At 38.6% G+C, this 14,814-nt stretch overlaps 1 protein-coding gene across 1 annotated transcript in view; it reads left to right on the top strand.

Moving 5' to 3' along the window:
• Positions 1–325: 325 nt before the first annotated feature.
• MRPS9 (mitochondrial ribosomal protein S9) overlaps positions 326–14,814 on the top strand; it is a 64,988-nt gene continuing 50,499 nt past the window's right edge. The window contains exons 1-2 of the mRNA XM_032351697.1: positions 326–525; positions 11,701–11,880. Of these exons, the coding sequence (XP_032207588.1) occupies positions 391–525; positions 11,701–11,880 (315 nt within the window). The 5' untranslated portion in view covers positions 326–390. The remainder of the gene's footprint in view (positions 526–11,700; positions 11,881–14,814) is intronic.

Below are 14,814 nucleotides of genomic sequence, written 5' to 3'. Positions count from 1 at the left end.
CTTGCGTGAGCAAGAACAAGAGCCTCTGCTTTGGCGCTAGTTCTGCCGCTCGAGGAGAGCCGGCTCGAGGTGCAGCCCCAGACAGGGAAGGAAGGGCTGGTTGAAGAGCCACATGAAAGTCGTACCGAGACATAAAACACCAGAGAATTCAGCAGCTGCGGGAGAGGAAAGTGGCCAAGCGCTTCAGTTTAGGACTACGACGAGCAAGGGGGTGGAGTCGGACACGCCCCGAGGGCTCACACACCCAACCAGCGACGAGCCGCTCCGCCCTGCAGAACACGCCCCCTGTTTCTTCCCGACAGCCCCCGGAACCCAGCTCCCACCCGCGCCTGCGCAGGCTTTATCAAGTCCTGCCCCTTTGCCCGGCCGCCGGGCTCTCTGGTAGCCAATATGGCGACTCCCTGTGTGTTCTGCGGCGCAGCAGCTTTCTACCGGCTCTTTCTCGGAGGTAGGGTTAGCCTCACCCGGAGACAAGGCGTTTGGAAAGCCGCGGCTGCTGAGTTGCAGACAGATACTGGAATCCAGGTAAGGGAGAAGCACTGGTCCGTGTAGCTCAAAGATGTGGATACCGGCCGCAACCTTCCTCTGGCGTCTCACGTGCCCTCAGACGGGGACTTAGGGGTCTGGGGTATTTAGTTGAGGTCTGAGGTTGAGAGAGGAGAAATGGGTATTGGTTTGCAGCGGCCAGTCCAGGTTGTTTCTGGTTTTCGTAGGGTGCAGTGAGGAAGTTGTCTGCAGACAGAACTAGAGCCACCCCTCTTCCTTGAGTTGGCTGCCAAGCTAAGGGGAGTCCATGCCTTAGGTGTGGTGGGTCGGGTCCTTCCGGCTTGCCTGCGGTCCAGTGTGAAGGAGGGCCGCGCCAGGGGAGGTAAATGAGAACTGGACTTCTGCAGTAGGCTGGAAGACTTACTGGAGAAAGTCACAGTGGATGAGATGGACAGTGACTTTAAAAGTGCCTTGCATCTGTGCAGTTTCTGTTTTCTTAATTTTCCCCCAAAATCTTGTCTCTGGAGAGATGGAGACCAGAACTTTCACATTTCCTTTACTCCTGAGAGCAGTGAGAAGCCAAGATTTTAGCTTCACGGAACTCAGTTGGGTGATGGTGCCATTTGCTGACATGGGATCTCAAAAGAAGGGAAAAGTTTTGAGAGGGAAGAAAATGAGTTAAGTTTCGGATGTAATTATGTTTATTATACAGTTTTAATTGGGATGTCCAAGAGGAGATTTCCAGTAGGCCCAAAGATTGACAGGTTTATAGTTCAAGGAGAGATCTGATTTACAAAGCCTCCGTTAACTTGTAGATAGTAATCAAGGCCTTGGAAGTGAATTCAAACACCTAGTGAACGTGTCCTGAATTGTTATAAATGGAGGGACAGGTCCTGAAGGACAGCAGTCAAGAAAGAAGAACATCCTAAAGATTGAGAATGAACTGCTAAAGAAGTAGGGTGGAGACCAGACAGTGTGATGTCCTGGAAAACAGGCGAATGTTTTAAGTAGGGAAAGTGATAAACAAGTACCAAATATTGTAAAGAAGTCAAATATTATATAAAAACTATTGAAAAAAGGAATGCTTTTTAAAATTATCTTTCTTTTATATTTTAATCAAATTTTTTAATCTTTCTTTTATATTTTAATCTAAATCAACCAGTCCATCTATTCATTTATCCATCACTTATTTTTTAATACTTTTTAAAAAGATTTTATTATTTGAAAGAGAGAGAGCATGAGCATGGGAAGACACAGAGGCAGAGGGAGAAGCAGAAGCAGACTCCCTGCTCAGTCGTGGAGCCTTACTTGGGCCTCCAGCCCAGGATCTGAGATCATGACCTGGGCCAAAAAAGAGTTGGATGCTTAACCGACTGAGCCACCCGGGCACCTCTTAATACTCTGTTGTTGGAAAATATGTTGAAACTTTCATCTTTTCATGCATCTCTTTTGAGTATGTTTTCCCTGCATATGCTTAGTTAGCTATAAAAGGGGCTGTAGCATATAGAATGTTTTCATTGCTGACACTTTATGTATGTATGTGTGGGGTGGGAGGGGTGCTAACTTTCTTTCCCTCCCTCAGACTCCAGAATCTGTGTATCCTCTGTCTTTCTCTATGATCCTTTTTATCATATGCATACATATGTGTTAGTGGTAATGGTTGATGGCCGTTTATTTTGTTAACGTTTTCTTACCATTAATATGTTAACATTCTGTAATAATTCTTAGGTACTATTCCTTTTATTTGTGTAGAAGAGCATTCCAGTTGGGAGTTTATTGTTGCAAAGTATGTGTACATCTTACATTTGAATAGATATTTCCACAGCTTTCCAGGAAGGCAGTAGCAATCCACACTCCCATCACTGATATATGAGCATGCCCCCTTTTCTACTGGCATTAGCTGTTTTTTTCAGTAAGATGGGTGAACAGCGATTTCTCCTTGCTACTTTAATTTTCATCTCCTTGACTAAAATAAAGCTCTTTTCCCCCTCCATATGGTAAATGTTTACTGAGCACTTTACTTGAGCCAGCCACTGTGAAGTAAACAAATCATTATCAAATAATATATTACCAGACAGTTTTGACCCTTAGCACTCTCCAGGGATGATCCTGAAACTGCCGAATCCCCAAATTCCTTTGTAGTGTCACAGCTTATATTTTACCACAAGAAGCGCATCTCACGTATAACTAAAGGACTTAACTGACCCCACTCAGACCCTTACTATTACCATATATGTGATTAAAGATATTCATAAAAGTTTTTTTTTTTTGGTCTGTCTTAAATATTAATACTCCTTCACTTCTGTATCTAACATTAATAGTTATATTTTTCTTGGGCTACCTGGGTGGCTCTGTCGGTTGGACATCCAACTTGATTTGGGCTTAGGTCAAGATCTCAGGGTCATGGATCAAACCGGGGGGCTGGGGATAGAGCCTGTTTAGGGTTCTCTCTCCCTCTCTCGCTCTGCCCCCCACACCTGCGCACACACAAACATGCTCTCTTTCTCACTCAGGAAAAGAAAAATATAGTTACATTTTTCTTAGGGGCCATATTTCTAAAAGGATGGAATAATAATAACAAATACATCTCATAGGGTATTTTTGCATTTTTTTATATGTATAAGTGTGTCCTAGGTGGTGATCTAAATAGTAGTTATTACTATGGTTCACAGTCAAAAAAGTGAGAAACACTGATGCCATCTGGAAAAAGAAACAAGTTCCATTAAACTATGACTCCTGTGTGCTTAGTTGGGACCCTAACTAGCAGACTTCCTCTTGTGTACCCATCTTATATACATGCTTTGTATTAATGCCACTACAATTACAAATATCTAAGTGAACCAAATTCGGGATGGAGGAGGGAATCTTATTTGTGAATGGTGAAACTTCAGGTTATAAACCCCTGAATATTGGGGACCTACACACAGTTTACCATAAAGGTTTGCAGAGGTAAGTACAGAAGAGCACAGAAGTGCAGTACCTAGTGCAAATGGGTTGAAATGGGTAGAGTGATGGGCAGCTTCTCAAAGGAGATGATACAGTCTTCAGGAGCAGTTAGGAGCTCCATGAAAAAAGAGGTGTTCTGTTCTATGATGATGTTAATAGGTACGGAACAGACAGAGACCTACAGTCAGTGGATCTAGCAGCAACAACTAATTGGTTATAGTAGTTATAATTGGTGTAATAATTGGTGCAAGAATGGTGAGAGATAAGAAACTTTGGCAGGGCCCAGATTATGATCTGTTTTGCTATACTAAGGTACTTGGGCTTTTTGTTTTGTTTTGTTTTTTGTCTTAAACTAGTGAGAGCCGCACTGGCATTATAAGCAGTTGACAGTCATGATGTCCTACAAAGGCTACCCATGGATTCCCAAATCCTCTATCAATATAATGTAAAAATGTTAACTTAGCTTTCTGAAATATTTATGACTTTTTAAAAAAGATTTGTTTATTTTACATACAGAGAGTGTGTGTGAGCACAGGGGAGGTAGGTCAGAGGAAGAGGAAGAGAGAGAATCCTCAAGTAGATTCCCCACCCCCCCGCTGAGCACGGAGCCCAACTTGGGGCTCCATCTCAGGACCCTGAGTTCATAACCTGAGCGAAACCAAGAGTGGTATGCTTAACTGACCAAGCCACCCAGGTGCCCTTGATTTTTTTTTTTTTTTTTTAAGATTTATTTTTAAGTAATCTCTGCACCCAGCGTGGGACTTGGATTTACATCCCAGACATCAAGAGTTGCATGCTGTTGACTGAGCCAGCTAGGCACCCCTTTGACTTTTATAATAAGGAAAACCAGTAGACCAGTTTCCTATTTTGAAAGCCAGTTATCAATGATACATCCTTTTAATTTTATTTTCTACCAAACACTTAGTGCTTTAACTTTCCGTGTTCACTGGGTCAATACCCGCCCCCCTTGTTGAATCGGACTGTCTGCCAAGGAATGACCAATAACATTTGGTGGCTTAGCCCTTGTGTATTTTGATTTTATTGTAAAAACATTGTTCTTGTCTTAAGTATCTGTTTCCTTCTTTCATCTTATGGGTGCCTAGAGATTATAATGTCCTGTATTTATCATAGCATACGGCTGGTTTATGATAGGGTCTTAATAAAGTTTACTGATAAATTGCTTAAAAACTCTTTGAAATTAAAAATTGACTTCCATTTGTATCAAATGCTGTCTGCAGCTCGGTAAATTGGTTATGTTTTCCCCTAGGTAACTTTTGAATTTTTTAAAAATCCCATTTTATTAGCGATGGAATTTAAAACCCCTTTGATGGGATAAGGGTTTTTTTTTTTTTTTTTTTTTTGAGATCTCATCCTGTCCTTTTAAGGATAGAGTTAATGTACTAAATCTACTTTTATTATGCTTCATTGTTGTAAGTAGGATGATGAATTAGTTACTTATTGCTGCCTAACAAGTTACCCCCAAATTCTGCACCTTATAAACAGCACACATATGTTATTTCATGGTTTCTATGGGTCAGGATTGCAGGCACAGCTTTGCCGGGCCTTCCTTCTGGGTCACCCATAACGTAGCATTCCACGTGTTGGCTGTGGCTCTGATTGTCTCGGGGCTGGAGGGTGGAAATCTTCCTCCCAGTTTGTTCATTGTGGGTGTTAGTGGGATTCATATCCTGCAGGCTGTTGGATGGGCTGTTGGCTGGAGGCCACCCTCAGTTCTTGTCACGTGGGTCTCTGTAGTACAGCATACCACATCTGGCTTCCATCAGGTTGATCAGGACAGGAAAGAAAAAGAGGGAGCGCAGTCTTTGTTACATAATCTTAAAGGTGACATTCTGTCACTTTAGTAATATTCTGGTCATTAGAAAGAGGTTACTCAAGCAAGTTACAGAAGACCACGCTCAAGGGGAGGAGATTGAACAACAGAAAGAATACCAGTGGTTGGGGGGACACCTGGGTGGGTCAGTGGGTTAAGCCTTTGCCATCGGCTCAGGTCATGGTCTTGGGGTGCTGGGATCGAGCCCCATGTTGGGCATTCCACTCGGCAGGGGGCCTCTCTCTCTTTCTCTCCCTCCTCTGCCTGCTTGTGATCTCTGTCAAATAAATAAATAAAATCTTTAATTTAAAAAAAAAAAAGAATACCAATGGTAGAATTACTGGGAGCCGTTGAAAGCTGTTTGCAACTATGAAAGACCCACATTTACTTCTTTTTTATGAAATAAGTGTCTTGTGTATTTAGGTCTTTCCCCTAGCTGTAAACCTCTTGAGATAAATAGCATAACTTTTGTATCCCTATTCTGATGCGTAGTACGGTGCCCATAGATACCTCCTAGATGCTCACTCATTTCCTGAATTTGAACTTGGGAAGGGTTCTTACATATAGGGATATGTGCATGTGTACATGTGCATATACACATGTGTATACATGTGAACACCTGCCACACTTCTTTTTGCCAGATAGATTGGTAACTTAAGTAAGAAAACTGCAATTTGACCATACTTCATATTTCCTTCTCTCGGTATGGCAGTGTTCTCATTTTAACACCAACTCGGTTCTGCTTGACAGTTATTTCTGTTAAAATTCTGTAGATAGCCTGGCCCATTGTAGTTGCCCAAATTTGTCAAATGAACTTGTAAAATAGTTTACTTTTTAGAATTTTATTATGAAAAATAAAGCATGTTCTGTCAGGCATTTATAAAAATAGAATACTATAATGAACCCTGTGTATAAGTCAGCCGACTTCAATAACTGTTTTCCAATCCTGTTTCATCTGTCTCCCTTTTTTTCCTGTGAGCTTTTATATAAATCTCACAGTTCCCCATACACACACACACGAATGTGCATCTCTAACAGGCAGTTTTTAAAAGGGGGGAAAAAAAACCCATCATGGGGGAACCTGGGTGGCTCAGTTGGTTAAGCATCTGCCTTCACTTGGGTCCTGATCTCAGGGTCCTGAGATCGAGTCCCTGCATCCAGCTCCCTGCTCAGTGGGGAGTCTGCTTCTCTTTCTCTGCTCTTACCTTTCACTCATGCTATCTCTCTCAAATAAATAAATAAATCTTAAACAACAACAACAACAACACATAGCTTCCATGCCACTATGCAAATATCTGACAAAATGAACAATAATTTTAATATCATCTATTACCTGTTCCATGTTCAAATTTCTCTGGTTGTCCCAGCAATAATTTTTTATAGTTGGTTTGTTTAAAGTACAATTCAAGCAAAGCCCCTATATTTCATTTGATTGGGAAGTATGTTGAGGCTCTAAGTTTTAAAAGTTTGTGGAAAGAATATAAATGGTGAAATTTTGCTCAAGTAGTGTAGTAGATTTCCTTGTTCGTTTAACCTGGTGTCCATTTCCCTTTCACCAGGCACTCCTGTTTTCTCAGGAGGAATGAGTTCCTCCCCATTAGATACAGTGGGGAAGAACTGTAATCTGGGGCATCTGACCCAAGGTAGCCTCATTAGATAGCCCCGCGGGTGAGATCCTGAGCAAAGAGCTAAGCAAAGTTGGAATAGCATTTTATCTTAATGGCCACAGACTTCTTGAATATGTTGTGTATCATTAGAGTTCCTGATTTTAGCTGCCTGCTTCAAGTATAGTCCTGGGCGCCTCTTAGTCTTCTAAGAAATGTCTCCTTTCCTTAAGCAAAGTCATTTTCTTTTGCTTGCATCTAGAGAATGCTAGTTGATAAAAATATAAACTCATTCAAAAAGGTTACTATCCTTTCTCTCTTGATGTCCTTATATTGTTTCTATCCATGTTTTCTCTAATCTGACTTTAGTCTTTACTTTTCATTTTTATTCCTCAAAGTATTTTTTCTTTTGCCATTTCTTTTCAAATTAGCAGCAGTTCTTCTTTGTTCCATTTTTATCCAATTGAACAAAAAGGAAACTCCTTAATACTCGTAATATCATTAAAGTAGTGTGTGGCACTGGCATTTGGCCAAATTTGGGACATCACTGCTCTGTCAGGATGTGTCTGCTTCTTTGGCAACCTGCTTGATTGAAATTATAGTTGTCTGACCCACTGATTATCTTAAAAAAGAAACAAATCTGTCAAGTTGTATCTATACCAGTCCCTAAAAGCAAAGTGTGAGAAAAATTCACTGTTACAGCTTTTCAGTTGGAAGTAGAACCTGTAGAAAATTTTGTTGGGGATTTGTACTCAATCAGCAAAGCATGTTCTCTCCAGGAATTCTGGCTGTTCCTTGCTAAAGACCTAGTTGATTCACATTTAACCTCATCTTACTTAATGGATTGTACTAATGAATAATGGACTCTTTTGAATGTAAATATTTTTGTGTGAATCATTGCTGGAATAATTTAGAACATTTATAAATCTATTCAGTAATCTGGCATTGATGCTGTGATGGCTTTATAATAAATAGGAATTTCCAGAGTGTCATATTCTCTGGCAATGTACGCAAATGTCTTTGAAAAGATCCTAAAGAGATTTTATGAAAAATAGCAAAGTGGGGGCTTTAAAAAAAAAAAAAAAACTCTTTCTGAAGTGAACAACAATAAAAAAATTTAGTTTTTTAAGCCTCATTTATATTAGAACTAAGAAAACCACCACATGTCACAAAGTCTGAAGAATATAGATACAAGATAATTTTAAATCAAGTGAAGAAAATGAATCCTCAAGGCAATAATCAACTCTCTTGCTTGAGGTGATATTAAAGTGTTATTGGAACAAAAGAAAAGGAACAGTGTGGGAAAGAGAGATGAAGAAAACACAAAGGAAATTTACTGAACAAAATGGAAGAATTATTTTACTATAACTAACTGTCAGGGACATTCTTAAAAGGTTGGGTGAGGGAGAGCCGTATGAAATAGGCTATAAGACAAGATACAATTAAAGAAACGGTTAAGGAAAGATTTTTGGAGATAGACCAGTGACATTCAGAGTGACTGCAGAATTAACACTGCAGAAAACAGAAAACCCAAGGAGTAAAGGTTTAACAGTCATACAGGATGCAGAACAAAGGGATAAGAAGTAAGACTGAGAGAAGCTGATATGGTTGGAGGACAGAAAAACAGATAATTCCTATGGTCGAAGAAGTAAACAATAAGTGAGAATTCAATGAGAATTACTTTCTGAAGTTGATAGGAGAAATAATTTAAACACTTTCTTAAGAGACTTATAGGTGATCACTATTAAAATCAAAGTAGGCTATTTGGTATTTAAATTGCTGGATCAAAAGACAAATATAAAAAACTATAGACCATCTAGCAAAAGAAAGAAAACAGGAATGAAAACATAAAAACGATAAAGACAAAATAAGATGAAAAAATGAGACAGTATCTATTGTCCATTTAAATAGGATATTCTCATGTATTAAAAAAGTCAGATTGACTCAAAACCTGAAGTGATTTAAAATTTAAATGAAAAATATGGGTAGTGATATTCCAGGAAAAGGCAAAGAGAAGTTTGAAAGGGTTGCAATATTGTGATTCGGCAATTAAATTCAAGGTAAAAGTATTGCCTGAGAATGGAATACTTTATAATTTGAAGGTACAATTTGCTTTATGATAGAACTCTTCTGAATTAATTAGTACATTGAATGTACCACTGAAACATACAAAGGAAATATATAGGAAACAGGAAGATAATTAATAAAATATTATAGCTATTCTATGAATATAGATTCAATAACTGTTTTTTTGGTATTATTCTCCTGGCCCACATCCAGTATAAAGGGGTGCTTAAGATTTTTTCTTATTTTCTTCCTTTAATTGTTCTGTCTTCTTTACAACCATTGTATCATCATCGCTCTTTGAATATGGAGTATTCAGTCCATCAAACCTCTCCCCCCACTTAACTCTGCAGACCCATCTCTTGTCCTGTTTCATAAAAATAATGGCCATAATACATAAGTAATCTTGTGCTTTCCCTCACAAACTGTGTTGTTTCTTTGCCTAGTAAAATAGATGTTTCTTACTCTTAACACTAATGCCTGCCATTTCCCCTACTTAGATGGTGTCACATCATGTCCCGTGCTGATTATTAACAAGACGGCATCTCCAGCTCCAGTCTCTCCTGTATACTCACCCACAGAGCCATCTGCTTTGAGGACACTTATATCTCCCAAGATGCCCATCAAGCATCTCAAACTTTTCATGCCCCAAATTGAACTCATCACTTCCCTCCTAATCTTACTCTTCCTTTAGAACTCACTACTTTCGTGAGGGGAAGTCTCCCGTATTCACTGGGAGACTCATTTCTCCTGAGGGCTGTGGTTGGTGATTGGTAAAAAGTGTAGTAGGCTCACCTGTATTATGAATGGATTCTTTTAGTTGTGGACAAAAATATTTTTGTCATATGACTTACAAAACCAGCCTCGTAATCATCCTTTTGGCAGGGGAACATTGGGGACAGCGGCTTTCTCCTCCAAATCCGCAGCTTTGCCATGATTCTTGGGGCAGACAGGCATTTTCTCTTCACTTTGAACACGGGAAGCAACATCTTCCCATGTTCAAAGAAAACATGAAATCATTTTAAAAAAAACAAAACCAGAAGCAAACCCTGGAAAAAGTAAAAATAGAGTAAGATGGCAAAACTCATAATGAGGATTGGTGCTGTTCGCACTGGCAGTGGGGAAAGATAGCAGGGGTGTACAAAGACGCTGTAATAGGGCAGGCTCGCTGTATGTAAGCAAGTTTGAGTCGTGTTTTACTAATTGATAGCGACACTGTATATTTATAAAGCATCTTAAGATTCTCAATTAATGGAATACCTGGATGGCTCAGTCAGTTAAGCATCTGCCTTTAGTTCAGATTATCATTGCAGGGTCCTGGGTTCAAGTCCTACATCAGGCTCCTTGCTAGGAGGGGAGCCTGCTTCTCCCTCTGACCCTCCCCCTGCTCGTGCTCCCTCTCTCTCTCTCTCAGATAAATAAATATAATCTTAAAAAAAGAAGATTCTTAATTAATAATATAAAGAGAGAAAGTTCTTTGTGCTACCCTGAGGAAAAATAAACTAGATGGTTTCATGGAATTTTAAATGGCCCTATCTTATTTAAGAGTAACAAGAAATCATTTTATCACTGTTTAGATTTGTGAGCATTTAAGAACATAATTTTTACTATTAATAGGGTATTATAATATTTGTCCTGTATTTTTTTCTTTTTCTTCTGCTTCTTATTGTTACTGTGGTGACAAATTATTATAGTTACTTAAATCTCTGGTTCTCAAAGGGTCAGGGAATGGATGAGGCAGGGATGGTGTTGGTGATGGTATGTGCCAGAGAAAATTTATGTTAATAAAAAGAAAAGTGAAGGAGTTACTAAGAATTATAGTTCTTAAGGTCTGAATTGCTTAAGAGTGTTTAAAATTGTTGAGGCTGGGATGAAAGTAGAGAACCACAGATTAAGATTTTGAGAAAAGCCAGGACCAGAAATATCTGTTCTATTTATATCCAGCCACTGAATGTGGCTGAACAGTCATTTGAAAACATTTTTCTGGTTCTTTAGCACCCTTTATTGTAGGTGAACTGTTAATGCCTTGAGGGGAAATTCCTAGTGCTACAGCATAAAAGGATCAACAGCAGCAATTGTGATATCATTACTGATAGTTTAAAAGGATGGGAAAGCCCTTATTTCTGTAAGTTAGTGTATTGAACCAAGTTAATGATAAATCTTGTCAGTGCTTAGTGAAGCAGTTTCTTCCCTGTATCAACTTAAAGGACCACAGAATAGTCTCAAGCTAAGCTAAACTATTATTTTGAGGCCCTGAAACATGGGCCATGTTTATACTTTACAACAAGGTGACTTCCAGTAGCCAAAGTGTGCTGTCCCCCAGTACATGCTTCTTCCTTCTCTTGTCTTCTGCCTGCTCAGTTCTGTCTGCATGTGCATTTGCCTCTTTTTGAGGGAGTGTCATTTTACTTTTCATTGTCTGTGTTTCAAATATCACAACTAGTTGACATTGGCCAAGTGCTATCAAATGTGGATGTTTGTAGTAGATAAGGAGGTAGCATATCACTTACATATTTGGGCTTTTGGGGGGTTTAATGTGTTGCAATGCCAGTAAACTGTAAGCAGAGGCTTTTAAAAGCAAGCTTTTATAAGTGGAGTACAATTTCCAGTGGCTTTCTTAACAATCCTTTTTACCTGTTTCCAGACTCTTGCCAACTGAGTACTATCATAAAGAGAACTGTTTGAACATCCTTTTTCATTTAGAGGTGGTAGCCTAAAGATAATCTTTAATTTAAAATCTTTTCTCTTTTTGTTTATATTTTTTGCTAGATATTAAGGCTAAGGCACACCACAGGTGTAACAACAAAGAAAAATGTTGCAGCCTTAAGACGTGAAACTTACACAGTGGATTTTATTAAAAAGCAAATTGAAGAGTTCAACATAGGAAAGAGACATTTAGCCAACATGATGGGAGAAGATCCAGAAACTTTCACGCAAGAGGACATTGACGTAAGTGCAGTTGTCGGTTGGGAAGGTAATTGCTGTAGAGTTTCTTTATGATTTATTTATTTTAGAGGGAACGAGAGAGCATGCTAGTGGGGAGGGGCAGAGAGTGAGGGAAAGTTTAAGCGGACTCTGCTGGGCTCGGAGCCTGAGGCAGGGCTCGATCTCATGACCCTGAGATCACGACCTGAGACAAAACCAAGAGTTTTGTCTTAACCGACTGTGGTACCCCAGGTGCCCCTAGCTCTGTGTTAGTTTTCATCAAACTGTCAGAATAAGGACAACTACCACTATGCATTGCAAGTTGGAACCAAGGTTTCAAAGAGAGATGCTACTTTGTATTTTAAGCATTATGAATCATAGCAAGTTTTAGATTTTAATCAGAAATGGATAATTTTCTTGATTCAAGGTCTTAGGAGCCACTGTGAATGCTCATACACAATTTGGAAACATTTATCCTATTGTGGAGTCTTAAACTCCGCTTTCTTACAAAATGGTAAAACAGATGGTGATGAAAATATAGTGAAGTTTATAGAAATCCCATAAGTAAACCTGAGTTGAGTGTTTTTTATTATCTTAACTAAAATATTTGAATTTTCAAAGTCAGGGCATGTTCTAAATGATTTGAGAATTAAAGTTAGAACTCTGTTATTATTCCACTCTTGAGTTGTTCTAACCATGATAAAAGTAGTAATAATAAATAATACTTTTATCTTTAAAAAAAAAAAAAAACTTTTTGTCAAACATCCCAACATACCTAGCAAAGATACTTAAATTTAACCACTTTGAAGTTTGTTGTAACTTTTTACAATTTTATTTTGAATTCCAGTGTAGTTAATGTGCAATGTTGTATTAGTTTCAGGTATACCATATAGTGGTTCCACACTTGCCACACATCACCCAGTGCTCATCACAAGTGACCTCCTTAATCTCCATCACCTAGTTCACCCAGCCCCTTCACCCCCTCCCCTCCGATAACCATCAGTTTGTTCTGTATAGTTTAGAGTCTACTTCTTGGTTTGTCTCTCTCTTTCTCTCTCTCTCTCTCTCTCTTTTTTCCTTTGCTCATGTTTTGTGGGGGTTTTTTTGTTTTTTGTTTTTTTGGTTTCCTAAATTCCACATGAGTGAAATCAGATCATATTTGTTTTTCTCTGACTTCTTTCACTCAGCATTACACTCTACCTCCATCCATGTCATTGCAAATGGCAAGATTTCATTCTTTTTTATGACTGAATAATATTCCAGTGTGGAGAGAGAGAGGTTTGTGTGTGTGTGTGTGTGCGTGTGCGCATGCACAACATTTGGACTGCTTCTGTGATTTGGCTATTTTAAGTAATACTGTTATAAACATAGGGATGTATGTATCCCTTTGAATTAGTGTTTTTGGTTTTTGGTTTTCTGTTTTTTGTTTGGTAAATACTCAGTAGTGTGATTGCTGGATCATGGGGTTGTTCTATTTTTAACTTTTTAAGGGACCTCCATACTGTTTTCACAGTGGCTACCCAGTTTGCATTCCCACCAGCAGGGCACGAGAGTGCCTTTTTCTCAGCATCCTTGTCAACACCTATTGTTTCTTGTGTTGTTGATTTTAGCCATTCAGACAGGTGTGAGGTGACATCTCATTGTAGTTTTGATTTGCATTTCCTTGATAAGGAGTAATGTTGGAGCATCTCTTCATGTGTCTATTGGCCATCTGGATGTCTTATTTCGAAGAATGTCTGTTCATGTCTTCTGCCTATTATTAATTGGATTATTTGCTTTTTGGGTGTTGAGTTGTGTGTGATCTTTATATGTAATATATATATGAGATATAAAGAACGTACTTTTGTGTTTATATATATACTCCCCCCCCACACACACTCTAATCCTTTATCAGATATGTCATTTACAAATACCTTCTCCCATTCTGTAGGTTGCTTTTTGGTTTTGCTGATTGTTTGCTTCTATGTACCGAAGTTTTTTATTTTGATGTAGAGCCATTAATTTAATTTTGCTTTGTTTCCTTTGCCTCAGGAAACATATCTAGAAAAATGGTGCTATGGCCGATGTCAGAGAAATTACTGCCTGTGCTCTCCTAGGATTTTTATGGTTTCAGTTCTCACATTTAGGTCTTTAATCCATTTTGAATATATTTTTGTGTATGGTGAAAGAAGGCAATCCAGTTTTATTCTTTTGCATGTGGCTGTCCAGTTTTCCTAACACCATTTGTTTAAGATGCTGTCTTTTTCCCATGGGATACTCTTTCCTGTTTTGTTGAAGATTAATTGATCATGTAACCGTGGGTTTATTTCTGGGTTTTCTGTTCTATTCCATTGATTTCTATTCCATTCCATCTGTGTGTCTGTTTTTGTGCCAGTATCATACTGTTTTGATTACTACAGTTTTGTAATATAATTTGAAGTCTGGACTTGTGATACCCCCAGCTTTGTTTTTCTTTTTCAAAATTTCTTTGGCTATGCAGGGTCTTTTGTGGCTCCATATAAATTTTAGGATTTTTTTGTTCTAGTTCTGTGAAAAATGCTATTGGTACTTTGATAGGGACTATGTTAAATGCGTAGATTGCTTTGGGTATTATAGACATTTTAGCAGTGTTTGTTATTCTAGTCCATGAGCATGGAGTGTCTTTCCATTTCTTGGTGTCATCTTCAATTTATCAGTGTTCATCAGTGTTTTGTAATTTTCAGGGTATAGGTCTTTCACCTCTTCGGTTAGGTTTATTCCTTGGTATCATATAATTTTTGGTGCAGTTGTACATGGGGTTGTTTTCATAATTTTTCTTTTTTCTGCTTTATTTTCAGCATATGGAAATGCAACAGATTTCTACACATTTGTATCCTGTAACTTGACTGAATTCATTTCTCAGTCCTTGTAGTTTTTTGGTGGAGTCTTTAGGGTTTTCCATATGTAGTATTATATCATCTACAAATAGTGAAAGTTTTA

This window comes from Mustela erminea, chromosome 7 (genome assembly GCF_009829155.1).
Source record: "Mustela erminea isolate mMusErm1 chromosome 7, mMusErm1.Pri, whole genome shotgun sequence".
Classification (NCBI taxonomy): domain Eukaryota; kingdom Metazoa; phylum Chordata; class Mammalia; order Carnivora; family Mustelidae; genus Mustela; species Mustela erminea.
This window is presented reverse-complemented; position numbering and strand designations above follow the sequence as displayed.